The sequence below is a fragment of the Hippichthys cyanospilos genome, chromosome 18, assembly GCF_059441005.1.
Source record: "Hippichthys cyanospilos isolate Australia breed blue-spotted pipefish chromosome 18, RoL_Hcya_1.0, whole genome shotgun sequence".
Classification (NCBI taxonomy): domain Eukaryota; kingdom Metazoa; phylum Chordata; class Actinopteri; order Syngnathiformes; family Syngnathidae; genus Hippichthys; species Hippichthys cyanospilos.
The window spans coordinates 12,993,763-13,011,021 of NC_142386.1; the positions used below are offsets into that span (position 1 = coordinate 12,993,763).

General features: G+C 40.9%; 1 protein-coding gene across 1 annotated transcript; it reads left to right on the plus strand.

Annotated features, from left to right (window-relative positions):
• Positions 1 to 1,781: 1,781 nt before the first annotated feature.
• Positions 1,782 to 17,236, plus strand: heatr6 (HEAT repeat containing 6). Its single transcript, XM_088441401.1, has 19 exons — positions 1,782 to 2,066; positions 2,195 to 2,302; positions 2,753 to 2,893; positions 4,044 to 4,159; positions 4,766 to 4,880; positions 4,962 to 5,063; positions 5,258 to 5,419; positions 5,486 to 5,700; positions 7,715 to 7,895; positions 8,110 to 8,316; positions 8,438 to 8,537; positions 10,472 to 10,935; positions 11,765 to 11,851; positions 12,043 to 12,177; positions 12,364 to 12,486; positions 13,765 to 13,889; positions 13,962 to 14,058; positions 14,209 to 14,413; positions 16,531 to 17,236. The coding sequence occupies exons 1-19, from the start codon at positions 1,782 to 1,784 to the stop codon at positions 17,100 to 17,102; spliced, it is 3,540 nt and encodes a 1,179-aa protein (XP_088297527.1). The 3' UTR covers positions 17,103 to 17,236.
• Positions 17,237 to 17,259: the final 23 nt, after the last annotated feature.

The following is a 17,259-nucleotide window of genomic DNA, read 5'->3' on the forward strand; positions in this document are numbered from 1 at the left end:
CTTACCTGTCACGTGTTCAGTGGAAGGTAATGTCCCTTAATTTGTACGGTCATACGCTTGCCACCCTATGAAACCATAATTGCTTGTTTCGCCTCTCCTGTGGATTTACTTCACACTATTTGACGTGCACGAGAGAATTGTTACGACAGATATTAATTACTTAAAGTTGTCAGACTTTTAATAAATCAAAGCTTCGGTTTAACCCATCACGAGCATATGTTGGGGGAAGAAGGTAGAGCAGCATTAAAGAAAAAAAAAAAGATGTGGCCGATATATCTTCTAGCTCGTCCCATTACTGTTATTTCATGTAAGAATACGCCCGATATAAAAAAAAAAATGCTCATCCGTGCGTCAGAACTCTGTTTATGTCGCTGACAGATTAATCTTCCTCAAAAGGTGTCGAATAGCCCCCCCAACATATCAAAAATGTAAGTTACCGTTCATAGGATTCACCCCTACTTTTTGGCCTTCATTACTGACGGGGAGTGCGTTTAATATTTGGGGAATTACGATATTTGTTTAAAATAATATTGTGTTGTACTGACTGATTGTTTGTGTCCAATAAAACCCAAATAAAGAGTTGGATGGGGGAACCTGCGGGCAGTAGCCAGTCAGCGAACAGGTAGAAAGGGAACGGGATTTATCCTAATTTTAACAACCCTACTACTAACAACACTCACTGAGGCGTTCATACGCTACAATTCGGAAAAGGAATGGTTTTAATGTTTTGTTGCAATGCTCATTTATTAACTAGGTTACGCGTCATTCCCGAGCAGTCCCACAAATTGTTTTAATTTAATTTATGGTCTCAAGTGATAGGCTCACCTGTGATGTGCGGAATTATGCTCATTGTTGTTGGATGTAACTATTGGAAGTAGTGCTCTCAAACACAACTCTGCGCCATTAAGCTATACTTTTGAGTTCATACATCCAAAAGTTATCGATTAAGTGATCACACTTAATAGTGAGATCTTGCATTCAAAAGTTACATCTTACATTTCACTTAAAAGTGAGATGTACTTCTGTGTCGGCCAGGTGGCCATCCTGCTCTTTAAATCTGTCTGAAACGACTTTGTCTTTTTTTTTTTTTTTTAACACCCATTAAGAAACTCCATGCTATTTGTCAGCCACTCTCCAGATGGGACTCCCTCAGAAAAATGATGTTCAGACTTTTTGTGAAATTAAGTCTGCGCTGTGTCGTTTTGGGAGGTATTTGTTTTGATGTCCTATAACAGATGCATGCATGTACATTTATTTCATATGGATGTTTTGCCACCATAGTAAATAAAATGTTATTACCTCCAAGTTTAGTACATATTTGAACTTCACTGTTGTGGTATCACATGCCAGTCAGTGCATGGTACGATTTTGTTTACCGTCCATTCTGCACAGTCACTGTTGGAATTAAAATTTGTCTCATATATACATAAACACTGGACATTACATTTGTTTTTCTTAAGAATAAAGCAGGTTCTTCTCAATTATATTTTGCAAGACGTAGAGTTTATGTTTTCATATCCATATTCAAAATATTTATACTCATTCAACTAAACAAAATAACTTGCAAAATATTATGTTGGCTTAACTAAAATATATTAATATACAAAAATTTTTATTGTATTTAAAAATAATTTCAAAATTTACTTTGAAGTGGAATAAAACATTTTAAAAATAGATTTTCTTTTACTTTCCAGGCCTTCGAGAGACGGTACGACAACCAGTGTTTGCTAACTTAACCCATTAAGACCAACGAAGAAGTAGTTTGCGGAAGACAAACCAAAATGGCGGCTTCCAGCGGCTGCTCAGTGATTTCTGCTCCCGTTTTTCCCTTAGTGCATCTGTCTGCTGACGCCGCTCCGTTCACCCCTCAGCGGGCCGACGTGTGGCACAGTGGCGCAAAATCGCAGACGGAAGCTGAGCGACTCTTTTACCGCTGCGCCGCTAAACTCCGCGCGCTGCGGGCGGATTCGGACCAGCTGCGAGACGATCTCAACCTCCTTTTTGACCAGCTCATCTCCGAGAACTTCAACCGCAACTTGGAACCCAACTTAAACATTCGGCCAGAGGTGAGGGTATAAGGAGTAATGGAATGGCGAGGACAAGCACATGCAAACATTTCAACATATGGAGAGGATGTGAATTATTTAATGGTGGTAAGTCTAATCTTAAAAAAAAAAATCTATTGGAATTTTAGGATGTATGCATCCTGCTCGTGAATGCCAGCCGTCTTGTGCCGATGAGTCAAGAACATCTGGTGGTCAAACTGTGCAAGCTAGTGCATCACCTTCTTAACCAGCTTAAGGTAATTGACTACTTCGTCAAACAACCCATGAATGCCTCAACAAAGAGATGCTAGTTAAAATGCATGTAAGTCATGATTTATTGTAAAATTGTGGCCTTCACCTCTAATACATGTCACCTCTAATACATGTACTAATACTAATTACCTTGATTAAATTAATCTGTCCTGCCAAATCCACTGTATGTCACCTTCTCAATAAGCAAAGGAACCATGCTGAATTATCTGAGTCAAATTGTGGCTTCCTGCATAGTTTTCATGAAGAAATAAACACCTTTCAATAGGAAAGAAATTTGTCATCTTGAAGAATTAAACTTCTCTCCCTAAATAGATTCCCACTTTCTTGTCGGGCACTGAAACAAGTATGCGTGAATTTACTAATTTTGCTTCTCTGAAGGCCGTGTCTCACTCAGTCGCTGTGAAGAAATGAACTCCTTGCATTTTTATTTGAAGGTAATAATGGACGAGCAGACGCTGGACGTACTGCTGAAGTACATGACAGCAGCATTGGAGGCATGCAGCACATGGACGCATCTTGGGGTCCTGCAGGCACTTGCCACCATAATCTATGGCAACGGAATGCAGTGCCACCAGGTGCCGCATCTTGCACATGCTTTTTGGCCACCAATGTATGGCGTTATATTTGTGCCACAATTACGCACGCGCGGAAAAAAAAATTGAGCGGAGAAAATCAAACGGAGCGAGCGAAAACAGATTTTGAGAGCAAGAAAAAAACTATTGAGCGCGTAATGATAAGAGTTTGAGCGCGCGCCGATGGAGTTTGAACACAGAAAAAGAAATTGCTCGCTCAAAATTCCTCTTTGCTCGCTCGGGATAGCCCTCTCTCGCTCAACATCTCGCTCTCGCTCGCGATACTCCTCTCTCCCTCGCTCAACATCGCGTTTGCTCAACATCGAGCTCTCGCTCGCTCGAGTCGTCCTCTGCGCTCGCTCAGTTCTGTTCACGCGTTACGTTTGTGCCACAAAACCAGCCAATCAGAGCTTGTAAAAGCACTTTGATTGACACAGCTTAGTATCCAATGAGATTGCTTGTACGCTATCCGTTGACGCACTCTCGTTTGCCCTGTGTTCACCCGAAAAGGGCAAACGAGTGTGCGTCAACACGGACTTGGGCTGGAGAATTACTTTTAATATTATTATTATTACTGTATTGTATCATTTGACAGAAATACCTTGTTAGTTTTTGTACTTTAATAATATAAGCCCACCCCTCCCGCCTACGTCGATGTGACGCACTCTCGTTTGCTCGTTCCGGGTGAACACAACAAGCAATCTCATTGGATACAAAGCTGTCAATCAATGTGCTTTTACAAGCTCTGATTGGCTGGTTTTGTGGCACAAACGTAACGCGTGAACAGAACTGAGCGAGCGCAGAGGACGACTCGAGCGAGCGAGAGCTCGATGTTGAGCAAACGCGATGTTGAGCGAGGGAGGGAGGAGTATCGCGAGCGAGAGCGAGATGTTGAGCGGGAGAATGCTATTGCGAGCGAGCAAAAAGGAATTTTGAGCGAGCAATTTCTTTTTCTGTGTTCAAACTCCATCGGCGCGCGCTCAAACTCTTATCATTACACGCTCAATAGTTTTTTTCTTGCTCTCAAAATCTGTTTTCGCTCGCTCAGTTTGATTTTCTCCGCTCAATTTTTTTTTCCGCGCGTGCGTAATTGTAGCACAAATATAACGCCATACCAATGCTGCAAGCACAACATGTTTTTACCTTTTTATAGCACCTCAACAACCTGCTGTGCGAAGGTGGAATCCTCCTGATCTACAGCTCCCCTCTTCAGCCTGATATGGATCTCCGTCATGCGGCCCTCACTTGTATGGCCAACATATGTGTCAGGTGGGAATTACATTTCTAATGACGTTTGTCAGGTTCACCTCTTGAACATTCGTGAGAAACTATACGCAAAGAAAAAAAGGCATTCTTTTCTAGCTCATGCATGAGGAAAACTGAGGAGGACTGCACGGGTACAAGCTAGGAAATGTATCTTATCTACGCAGTGTACTTTATGTAACCACTAAAAGGAATGTACATATGCTGCAGCTGTTTTTGCGAGGATTATATATCAGCTGCATATAAGCGTTTGTGTGCGTCGGACATTTTAATATTAGATCAGTTCCGGAATGGTAGTCCTGATTCTGTTCGATGCCCAACCGTAGTTATTAAAGTTCTTACTTTTTTATAATGTATGTTTGTACGATCTTTTTAGGTTAGCCACTCTTCTGTTTAAATGTTTGTATTGTGTTAAAAATGTATAAGTGCTGTAATAAGGGTGGCAAAATACATGCGGACTGATATAGATTACCGGCATTTCGACCGTGATGTCGTGCAAAGTACTGACTAGTCCAAAATGCAAACAGGTTCTAATGGACCTACAATAATAGAATGTGTCTTGTACAGATGTCTTGCCTAGGGTTAAAGAATTCTGCTTTAACCCCTTCTCAGGATTTCGGGTCAGCCGCCGCTGGATGACAGGCACAAGAGCGTGTGTTTTTCAGTCTTCCTGCAAACGCTGCAGGCGGCGCGACTGGATGATACAGATGAACTCTTTTACTGCATTGTAAGGGTTTGCTTGAGGGGAAATTTTGAAGCAATCGCAAGTTTTTTCTCAATGATTTGAGATTATTTGTTTTACATCCAGGTAATCCAGGCCGCGCTAAAAGGACTTCATTGTTGCCTGTTGGGTAATAAGTGGAAGTCCAGTGGGGGTGAGGTGCTTGGATCCGTGCTAGCCACTCTGAAGGTGACCAATTTGAATTTAACATTGATTTGAAATGGGTTGGCGTTAGTTGGAGAAATGATTAGTGAGGTTCGAGTAGATTAGGATTTAAGGTTTGGTGGTGAATTCAAATGATGTAGGCTAGGATTGGTTTTAAGTTGGTTAGGGTTTGAATAATAAGTCCAGCTCTTTTATTAACAAGGACGATCTTCTCTCAGAGACTCATGTTTCAGGGAGTTCCCGGAATAAGCGTCGAGTGGCCTTCCGTGCTCTACCCAGCACCCCTCCCGCAGTACGAGTTCCCCCCCGCATGCAAACCCAAAGACGAAGACCCAAAGCCTGCGGAGGCTGTGAAAAACGGCGGGGGAAAAGCATCTGCGGTAAGTCACTGGACCTCCAGTGAGCTTTTTCAGACATGAGGACTGACGAAATTGACGTCTGCACAGAAAAAGAAGAGGAGGTCCAAAGGGAAGGTTAAGAAGGCAAGCTTAGAGGAGAGCAAGCAGGACGACGATGATGACTGCGGGATTGCGGCGCTGGTGCCTCACAAATCAGGAAGTGAAGTCAAACCGTTTGCTGTTTCACTGTACCCTTCGTGGAAGAGAAACACTTCTGATTCAGAGTTTTCGGACCCGGAAGGGAGTGTGCAGACCAAGCTAAGGTAGTGAAATCTAGAAGGTTACTATGGAATACGTACTGAACAAAATTGGTCAGATTGTAGAATACTTTAGATCATAGAATACTGTTTCACCTGCAGGTGGCAGTAACGCACAAAAGTTAAGTACCAACTTCTGACATTTTGATTTTAGAGATATTTTCAATTCTATTTATGTATTCCAGTGTTCCCACTGGGATTTTTTGCAGCAGTTTTACCAGCAAGCGTTCTGGATAACCGAGGAGGCGTAAACAAATGACATTTGGCTGAAGTTTAGTGCTAAAAAAAAAGGAACAAGAAAAAGATGGGCGGGGGGAGTACAGTTTTTAAGAAATAATTGAATACGTTTTTCTGAAAATTATCGCGATATATAACAATTTGCTTTCTTTTAACATATCCAGCTATAGCACAATAATCACAATTCAAATTTAAAACAGCATTTAAAAAAACATGACAGAAAATGGCCATTCATATTGTCAAAACATTAAAACCTATTGCTCTAATAATGCAAGGACACTAAAGAGGTGTAAGAGTGAGGCAGTCCTTCTTAATGGGTTTTAATTTTATTTTCAAGTAAGGCAAGAACTACTCTACTATGGTCTGTCATTTCTAAATATGCAATTACTGAATAAGGAATAGTGCATGTAAAAATATCAAATACAAAAAAAAATGTTGTTTGAGTTGTAATCCACTCCTGCCCTCATTGGTCTGGTCATGGGATCACACACCAGTGCAGCTAAAGGTGAGTGGTGAGAACGAAAGAAAGCTTTGGGAAGCTGTTACTTTTTGGAACAAATTCAAGTGTACACTCTGCTTGTTGTCTTGTTTGGTCAGCTACAGGCTCCACTCTAGTTCCATGCTTAGGGGACATTATTCCGAGGGGAACTCTGGGCTTCTGTGCTTCCCGACTACAGCTAAGGAATGTAAATGAGAAGAGATAGCAGTACAGTTACCGTATAAAGTTGAATAAGATTTAAGGGATGGATGGATGTGTACTGCAGTAGGTCGATGTATGAGGCGTGCCCGTGGCATGTGCATTTACATTTAACTCGTCTGTTTGGCATTCAAGAAACATTCACAGTGCTTCTCTCTGCAACATTTGAATGAATGAAAAAAACTGCAATGCACTGAGGGCGCAAAAGATGAAGCGTGAAGTAGCATGGCAACAATACACACACACACACACACATACATATATATGAATAAATAATCACTCAAGTTACAGTTAACTCTTCCCCAATTTAAGATGACTATGCTTTTCATATTTTAACTCTTTCAGTGCCATGGACGAGAATTCTCATCTTGTAAAATAGTAATAACAATAACAAATAATACAATTCTCATCAAATACGTTTTTTTTTTAGGGTGGCTGACCCCCTTGAATGACACCTATCTAATATGAGCCAATTGAGCATTGTAGTGATAACTGTGACAATTGGGTGGCAGTGTCTGCTTAGATTTTACCTACATGCAATTCTAACTAAGGAATGGAAATTGTTCCTGTGATACTACCCATCTTTACAGACATAACCCACAATATTTTGTTGCCCTTGAAAGATGAGTAAAAATGCTAAATATACTGGCCCTCTAGAGCAGAGGTCACCAACGTTGTGCCCGTGGGCACCAGGTAGCCCCCAAAGATAACATGAGTAGCCCGCAGGCCTATTCTACAAATAGCTTACAAGTGATAGAACGTTGCTGATTTTCTATGAATTTTACAAATAATTATACATGTATTACATTTGCATTACATATTACACTTGATTTTCATGTTTACTGCAGCTGTGAAAAACCATTAACATGATCTGTGTCCTCACATAAACTGGTAGCCCTTCGTATTACTCCATACCAAAGAAGTAGCTCTCAGTTTCAAAGAGATGAGTGACCCCTGCTCTAGAGGTTCTTTTTCCAATAATGCTTGGCACTGCAATAGTTAAAATGATACCAGAGTTGCTTTTGATCTGCTTCTTAACCGGTATACCTAATATAGACTGTAATCATGCTTTTCTTTGCCCATTAGGCTCAGTCACGCTCGCATCCGCCAGGGGGCGCTGCACTGCCTGCTGGCCGTGGTCAAGTGGGTGGAGAAGCGGACACTGTACGGCTACTGGTCCTCCTTCATTCCCGAAGCTCCCGTCGGAAACGGAGTGGCACCAACGCTCACTCTGCTCACCATCATACTGAAGGACCCCTCCCCCAAGGTCGGCCAAAAACACCAATTGACCACCTGTAAAATGTCGCTCGGGTGTTTATAAGAAATCCACCCCCACATCTTTGCTTACACAACAACGTCATTATTTTTTTTTCTTCTGGAATTCATTTGATTTATTTTGATACAAATAAGCTTTCTTATTATGAAAAGGTGCTTCTTCTTGAAATATTCAACTAGTTTCACTCTTTGCGTCTGTTTCTCAGGTCCGTACGTGCGCGCTCCAGGTGCTATCGGCCATGCTAGACGGTTCCCGGCCGTTCCTGGCCGTGGCAGAGGACATCGCGTCGCCGCGCACCTCCTACACACCGTTCTCATTCACCTTGGCTGCCGCCGTCAGAGAGCTGCACCGCTCCCTCAGCCTGTCTCTCATTGCCGAGACTTCCCCTCATACGCTCACTCAGGTCATAAAGGTATTTCCCGCTGCCTATTTGTGCTTCTGCATTCAGGGAAGTGTCAAATACTCTTGAATTTTCATTATTCACTGAGAATACTGTAACTATGAGTAATGGTGACATTTTCCTGTGTTGTCAGTGCTTGGCTCACTTGGTGTCCAACGCGCCATACCACCGTCTGAGGCCCGGCCTGCTCAGCTCGCTGTGGAAGCAGATACGACCATATGTCCGCCATAGAGGTAATTGTTAAAGTTCATACTAGGATATTTCCAAAGTCTGGATTACCCATTTTAGCCAGGGATCCTTCAAAGCGTTAACATTACTCTTGTTTTTTTACCCGACTGCTTCCAAATTGGAGCCATCTATATAAAATTCACCTCCAGGGCTAAATTGTTAACTATTTTAGTTTTTGGCAGTGTGTGTATGAATGGCACATGGAGGTAAAGGTTGATGACTTATTTTAAAATATGGAATTCTAATAAGTCATCTTTGTAAAATGCAGCATCCAAAGCCAGCTTCATTTCACACACAAAATAGACGAATGTCTTGTATCATGTGCATTGTCATTCGTCATCATCATGTCATCATTTTCTTGCAGATGACCCAGAAATAATAAGAATTATGTTACACAGTCTAGCCTCTGAAGTAGCTGACAGACAATGCATTTAGAGATAGCCCTATACATGTATTTCCAAAGCTTGATAACTTAGACATGGATAGCTCAACACTGGGTTTTAATTAAGTCTCCTTTTGTGTTGCTTTTTTCATCCAGCAGTGCTCAAAATGCATTGTGCTGGTTAGTGCTTCTAAAACTATTTCACAGGGGGAACCTTATTAAAAACAGGTTCAGGACCACTGCATCAGACAGAAATTTTATTGTAAATAATGTTTTTCTGTCTTTGGATGTGGGTAGAGCATGGCAGCAATAAAGTGGGCCCCCGTATTACGAACTTATTCCGTTCAGCGTCTATGCTCGTAACTCGAATTAGCCGTATGACGGGCAATCCCAAACCTATGTTAATTAGTGAATGCGTGTAAAAACATCACGACTTTATACACATATTAAAAATTAGTAACATAATCTACTGTACAGTTAAATTAAATAACATAAATATACAAAGGAAAAATGGCATTTACGTTATGGGCGACGTGACTTGAGCTGGTGGTGGGTGGAGGAGGAAGGGAGCAGAGACGAACCCGCAGATTTTTTTTCTTAAACGAGAACTTTTCTTAAACGAGAACATATCACCAGGGATTTCCATCTCTTTAATCCATAGTAGAAGAAGCCTCTCCATTTTGTTGTTGACCGAGGTCCGTCCCCTGGCAAGGAAAGTCATGCCCTTAGAACACTTGCTTGCCTTAATAGCTTCCTTGTTCTTGATAATTGTAGTGATTGTCGAGCGGTTACGGCCATACACACTCGCAAGGTTAACTATGCGTGCGCCTCCTTCGAATTTTTTTATTATCTCCTGTTTCGTTTCTATTGTCATCATCCTCTTACTTCTTCCTTTACCGCCACTTGCAATTTTAGAAGCCATGTCTAACAGATAAAAGTTTGCAAAGTCTTCACAACACACCGACCAGCTCGTGCCATCAAGCTTGATGAGGGCGTTCGGCCAATAGCATATCGGCATTTCTGTGATTGACGTGACGCCAGCCAATAGCATATCCGCACCTCCGTGACTGAGACCGTGACTGTGACCTTAATCGACCAATACCATCGGCATTTCCTTGACTGCCTCAATAGAGCAATTGCAGATTGGCATATCCGTGACATGCGAGAAAAGTTGTTTTTGTTGACGCCGCAAGGTGAAAAAAATATTGCGGACACACTGACCGGCATGTTGGATGGTTCATAGGACAAAAGGTTTGTGCGTAAGAGGGGGACAAAAAAACGGCGCGGTCCACGTCGTAAGATGAAAAATATGTAAAACAGGGGGTTTGTAAACCGGGGGCCCACTGTATTTGAACACTGACAAAAGAAAGTATTCACAAAATTATGGCCCAGAAGCCAGTTTTCTTGATCAATTTACTTTTGTTAAGCATTGCTGTATTGTGTAGAGCTACAAAAAATAGTCTCAACAAGCAACCCTGCTAGCCTATATTTTTATGCAACACTTATTTAAATGTGTCCTTAAAATGTAGGAAACCGTTTACTTTCCCTTGTTGTCAGATGCAAATGTGCGAGTGTCGGTCCTGACGCTCTACGGCGCCCTGGTGACGATTCAGCCGCCGCTTCCCGAGGTGCAGCTCCTCCTCCAGCAGCCAGAGGGTGGAAACACAAACAGCAGCAGTTCGACACTACAAGACTCTGGCACCCTCAGTTGGCGACAACGAGGAGAACCCCCCTCGCCACGAGCAACGGCCACGACCAAGGAGGCAGAGGGCGGTCCGCCATGGCTGCTGACGCTATGCACCATGATGGTGACGCAGGCCAGGGACGAACAATCAGACAGCGATGGCGCTGGTGGGCTGGCCCTGGAGCCGGCACCAGTGCGACTGGAGGCCCTGCAGGTGCTTTCCCACCTTGTGCGAGGTTACATCTCATTGACACAAGCTTGCCTGTGCGAGATCGGTCAGCTCAGCGCTCACTGCCTGGCAGAGGGCGACGGGTCCATACAACTCCACGGCGCCAAGGTACCACCTGCTGTTGTATTTTCATTCACTTATTCAAAGATTTTTATTATTACTCTGTGTATGCAAGACACACAGTAAAATGCAAATGCTATTTTTATTCTTATTGTATGTTTGTTCAATGTCATTTATATTTTACAATAATTAGGCACAATCAAACATAGTGAATCAGCTTTTCGCTGTTATGCTGTATACCATGGGTACCTAAATATAGGTTTATGAAATTTGGCAGTGTGTTTTACTAACTGCTTGCTGTGCATTCCGGTGTGTGTTCAGTTGCTTCACTTGTTGTGGCCCAACAATCCAAAAAAAGATCTTGTGTTGTGCGGGGATGAGAAATGTCATGGTGTTTTTAATCTCACGCGAACTCGTCATACGAGATCTTGGTGCCCTCTCTAATAATAATGCAATAATCTACTGCGCTGCTTCCCTTCTTAGGCCAAAAATGTACCTATGGGGTAAACAATGTGCAACAATACCTCATTAAGGGTGACCATGAGTGGCAGCACTGTCAGGGTTTCCTTAAATATAATCATTTTTATGATGGTATATAAATTTGAATGTAAATATGTTGTTAATATAAATAATGTCGCAATGAAACTGCTTGCATCTAAAAATAGTAGAAGAATCATAGATATCAAATTTTTCCCCTTCCAAATCTGTCAAAACGAGTATGTTTCCCTCCCTCACGTAATGATACACATTGCAATGTGCAGCTCTCACTGTGTATCATTACGTGAGTTGTTCTTTGCTTTAGCAGCCAATCACATTTTCCATTTCCTGCATTACAATTAAGTGCATTAGGAGTCGCATACTTTTTTTTTTTTTGCAGCTTTTGGAGGAGCTTGGAACTGCAATCGTTCAGCAGTACCAGAAGGAGAGTGACATTTCAGAGGGCGCGCGAATCCCTCTTAAGAAAGTATGTTGGAATGAAAAGACATGCACATTATCACATATTGTATTAAAAATACGTCATTTAAAAAAAAAAAAAAAAAATATAATATATATATATATATATATAAATACACAAAAAATCTCAAACTTTTTTTTTCCTCTGGAAAACTTGAACTTAATTTATTTTTTCTTCTCAAAATGACCTCCCATTGAAAGGTGGTGCAGTTCTGGACAGAGGTTCTGAGCGGACCACTAAATGGTGCGCTGCAGAACCAGCAGCATCCCACGCTGCAGACCAGCGCCTGCGACACGCTTTCCTCCATCCTACCTGAGGCCTTCGCTCAGCTGCCTGTGAGTTGCACTTTAATGTGTTTTTTTTTGTTTTTTCCCAAATCATCATCAGTTATATGTGTTTAATTAGAGTTCCATTGTCAATCTGACGTAGCAGTAAATAGAGAAGAGTTGCTTTGCAATAGCACAGTCAGCGATGGCAACATTGTGAAAGCCTTCCACAAACTCAAATGCATCTTGCCACAGGAAAGGATGCAGCTGATGTGCATAACCGTCCTGCTGGGCCTCACCTACAGTGAGAGTGACCTGGTCAAAATGGCAGCCATCAGGGCTCTGGGCGTCTACGTGCTCTTCCCTTGCCTGAGAGAGGTAGGGACACCTTTCACGACCAGTTGATCAATCGTTGTGGAAATGGGTGGTTTTAAGACAAAATGGAGCACTGCGTCTTGTACGTTTTTTTTATACATGATGTTGGATTTTGTTAGCTGAGCTACAGCCGCACCATTACAGTGATACGTATGCATGTATATCTGCATGATACGTATGCATTTATATCTTTTTCATTTTGCTCAATGGCAGGGGTTCTCAAACATTTTGCAGTCAGGGACCTTTTTGGACATCAAATTTTCAAAGGACCCTCGTTGCAAATGTTTGCAGAAACAAAACAAAAAAAAAATTAAGACAAACATAAGTGCCCGTTTTATTCGCCAACAATTTGACATGTATATTTGTTACTTTTCAGCCATACTGATGTTTACAAGATCAATATTCCAAATTGCACGCTTCCACATAACAAACTGGGTCAATTTTCCCCAAACAGGTTGCTGCTAATTATTTCCTGACTAAATAGTCAAGTTCTTTCATGATGACGTAGAATACATGGGTCTATTTGACAAATACCAAAATTATTACATATTAAAAATTGTATTAAACTGTTTGAATTTATATTGCTTTATTGACATGAGTCACAAATACATACACAATTTAATATAAAAATAAAATAAAATGAACACAAATACTGTATAGATTTCTTATAAATAAACCAAATTATTTCACAGACTCCCTGAAGTCAGGCCCCACTTTGAGAATCACTGTTCTATGAAACAATTTCTTTCCCCTTTCACTGTAAAAAAAAAAAAAAATCTGTTTTTGAATTAGTTTTCTTTTACTTTTGGCCTGTTTTGGGGCTTTTGTTTCCAAAATATTTATTTTTTTGTGTCTTGGAATATATTTTTTTTGCATGCATTTTTTTTCTCAAAAATTAGAGAAGCATTATTTTCTTTAACTTTTTTTTTTCTTAAATATGGTTTCATTTCTCAATATTGTAAATTGGTGAAGCAATTACTCATTCATCATTTTAAGTACAGATAGGCAATTCGCTTAAGGTTTAATTTGTATGTTTGATTATTTTAGCTAATACAAATTATTCACAGTATGTTTTTATACACGATATATTAAAAAAACACATTTGTTTAAAAATAATTGTGCATTTTTTTTAAAGAAAAATATTCATTGTATACCAATTACTATTTAAAATACAGATGATCTCAAATATGAAATGAATGGTAATCAGACAAATATCCTGCTTTACTCACTGAACGAAATTCTGAACAACCGTTTGCTTCTGCTTAATCGTTTTCATTTGAGGACTTGATGTTTGTGGCGGACACGGCCAACGTCATCCTCACTGCCCTGGATGACCGATCCTCTAACATCCGTGCCAAGGCTGCCTGGTCTCTTGGAAACCTGACCGACACGCTCCTCGTCAACATGTACGAACCTGTTTACACTTGCTCGTGAGTGTGCGAGAGAGATCATGTTTTCTTCCCCCTCTCCCATCCCAGGCACTGCGTGGAAGTAGACTTTCAGGAAGAGATGTCGGACATGTTGCTGTTGAAGATGCTACAAGTGGCCACTCGGGGGGCAGCTGACAAAGACAAGGTCAGTTCAGACATTCGAGTAGTTATTTCAACATGGGTGTATAAACCTTTTACTATCTGCTTCAGGTATGAAAAGCATTATTAGAAAAATTGTAGTTGCACTTGGTTTCATCAAAAATAATGAATAAATTCTGTACTTTATCCCACCCAGGTGAAGTGCAATGCGGTGCGTGCCTTGGGGAACCTGCTACACTTTCTGCGTGAGAGTCATCTGAGCCGCGTGGCCTTCCAGCAGCCTTTGGAAGACGCCATGAGAGCTCTTGTCAAGACCGTGCAGTCAGTGGCCACCATGAAGGTGCGCTGGAATGCCTGCTACGCTCTGGGCAAAGCCTTTAAGAATCCAGACCTGCCACTCGGTAAGTGTACCACAAGGTACCCGCTGTGTCAGTCTGGTGCAGGCTTGACCATCACATGTCACCTGAGATACACTCAGGATTATTGCCTAAGCTTTATCATTATTATTTATTATTATTAGAGGCGGGCACTTTGTCAGCACTGATAGACTGTCCATCAGTCCATCGCCGATGGACATCCATTTTGCACACGGACCGACGAATGACGGGAATGCGAAAAAAAAATCTGTGAATTAAAAATATTGGAATTGCAATTTTCATCCATCTTTGTAACTGTTGGGATATACGTTACATCAGATGTCCGTCACATGTCCGCCAGCCTTTCACGCCCCTTTTTGCTTACCCAAATATTAGTCAACTGACTTGAATGTTTAGCTGCTATATTGCTGCATCTTTACAGTACAAATGACAATCAGTCTTCAGTCAATGTGACAATATTCACAGCACCACCGGGTTTTGGTGACATACTGTATGTTCAGTCGAGTGAATAAACTGGGTTAGTATAACTCACTACTTGTCATTCACAGGTATAACACTGCTATCTTTACTGGAGATTTATTTGTAGTTGCTCCCTTTTTTAGTCCTGGTTTCATAAACCAAAATGCATACTGTACACAATCTCGCCGACCACAAGTTAAAAGTGATGTTTTAAGTGTGAAGAGATTTTTTCTGTTATTTTCTTTTTTGAATATGTTTTCAAATTGCTTGCCTGATAAAAGCATTCTGGGATGGGTTTCCACTGCACGGCGGTCACTTTTTCAAGTAACCAATGGGTGAAGAACAAATTTGCATTCTTTCTCCTATTGGCTGTTGTTCAAAAAATGCAAAATAGAAGTTTTTTTTACTTCTCTAATTAAAGATTGTGTTTAGTCAATTCAACCTCAGCAATACTTTGTTTTACTTGTAGTGTATGTGACAAATGAAATTTAGTCAAATTTGAATGAAAACCTTCACCTTAAAAAGTTCGCTAAGCAGTTATAAATAAGAACCGACATCCAACCTTTGAGTATTATGTAAAGCATGATAATGCCATTCAGTGGACATTATTGCTAAATGCATACCCGTTTCTCCTGCATTCACTCGGATGCAGGTAAAACAACATGATGGTAAATTATAGCTTAGAGTTAAAGCTCTAAGGTGACTTTGTTTTATTGCACAAAGTGAAATTGAGGATAGGACTGGTTCACTAAAAACAATACTAGACTGACACTCAGTCATTTGAGTCATACCATCCCGATATTGGAAAAGATAGGTATTTCTTCAAAAAAATCAATTTTTCAAGTATTTTTTGTTGTATCAAAACTACTAGTAGTATTTGTGACTACTTTAAAGTTAAGTACAATGAGACCCCGTGTTACGAGATTAATCCGTTCCGCGGTTGAGCTCGTAAGGCGAGTTTGCCATATGGCGGGCATTCCAAACCTATATTAAATAGCTAATGCGTTTAAAACCCCAGATAAAAACATCAAAATTGTACATAAATATTAAAAATTGGTACCAAAATAGTAGTATAGTAAGCGCTATATATATATATATATATATATATATATATATATATATATATATATATATATAATATACATGTAAAACATAAATAAAAACTATAGAAAGGATTTATTTACCTTTGAGTGGCGCTTGTTATGCCCATATTCCCTAGTATGGGTTGCCTTGGCTAGGCTAGCTTTGTATTTCTGGATTATCTCCAGCTTCGTTTCCATATAAAACATCTTCTTACTTCTCTCTTTAACATCACTAGCAATTTCAGTTGCTATTTCTCTTTACAGAAAGCATTTAACAAAGAAGTCTGTGTTTTTTATTGGGCTGATAACAGTTGGTTCGAATGGATTCATACCATTGTATTCATTTCAATGTGAAGTATGATTATACAGTGGCAGCTAGTCTAGTGAATTTAATTCATTTTGTGAGAAAAATTGTATTTAAAATTCGCTATACATTAAATTATTTTTACCCTATTAAAATTAATTGAAAATCATTACTTCAATCCTGTCAGTTTAATAAAAGAAAATGTCACTTTATTATAAATTATACACAATTTAAAAAACTGTTTATAGTATGTAAATATAAATGACAAAAATGCCCAAATTCTGCCCCTCATGTAGAGTCAGCTTGCTGGTCTGGTGATGCCTTGGCAGCCCTCTGCAACGTGGTGGCCTCCTGCAAGAACTTCAAGGTGCGCATCAAGTCGGCGGCTGCCCTGTCTATGCCTGCCCACCGTCGTTGCTACGGTGACACCGAGCGCTTCTGCCATGTCTGGTGCTCGCTGACTGCGGCGCTCCAGAGCAGCGAGGATACCCACGACTTCCTTGAGTACCGCTACAGCGCCAGCCTGCGCCACACACTCTCGCAGGCATTGCTGCACCTTTTGCGCCTTGGACTGCCTCCAGACCTTCCTGTGATTGCTGCCTCGCTGGCCGACGAGGACGGTGGCGGTATCAGGGAGCACCTGCTCAAGTACTTGCGAGCCGAGGAGACGGAGGGGGAGGAGAAGGACGTGGCGCCAGTGGACGCTTTTAACCCTCAGCAAAGAGTCCAGAATCTGCAGCAGACAGTTCAGCGACTCAAAGCGATGGAAGTTGATAAAGAAAAAGAAAAAAGCGGGAAAGAGGCGCTGATTTGCTTCCTGGAGGATTTGCTAAAAGCCTGCGAGGAAACCTCAAGCACTTGCAACTGAATAGACTTCCTTGTGCCTTTACAGATTGAAAGCTGTTTACAGTATGTTAGATCATCATTTCAACACATCAACTAGCTCATCAATATTTGCCTTTGAGGTTCAAATAAAAAACTCAGGAGATGGCACTCAAAGCACATTTGACAAGTTTGAAGCACTT

Bases quoted from the DNA above. Each gene is read 5' to 3' on its own strand.
- heatr6 (XM_088441401.1), top strand. From the start codon at position 1,782: ATGGCGGCTTCCAGCGGCTGCTCAGTGATTTCTGCTCCCGTTTTTCCC. The intron at 2,303-2,752 runs GTAATTGACTAC...TTTTATTTGAAG, and splicing joins ACCTTCTTAACCAGCTTAAG to GTAATAATGGACGAGCAGAC. The intron at 5,701-7,714 runs GTAGTGAAATCT...TTTGCCCATTAG, and splicing joins AGTGTGCAGACCAAGCTAAG to GCTCAGTCACGCTCGCATCC.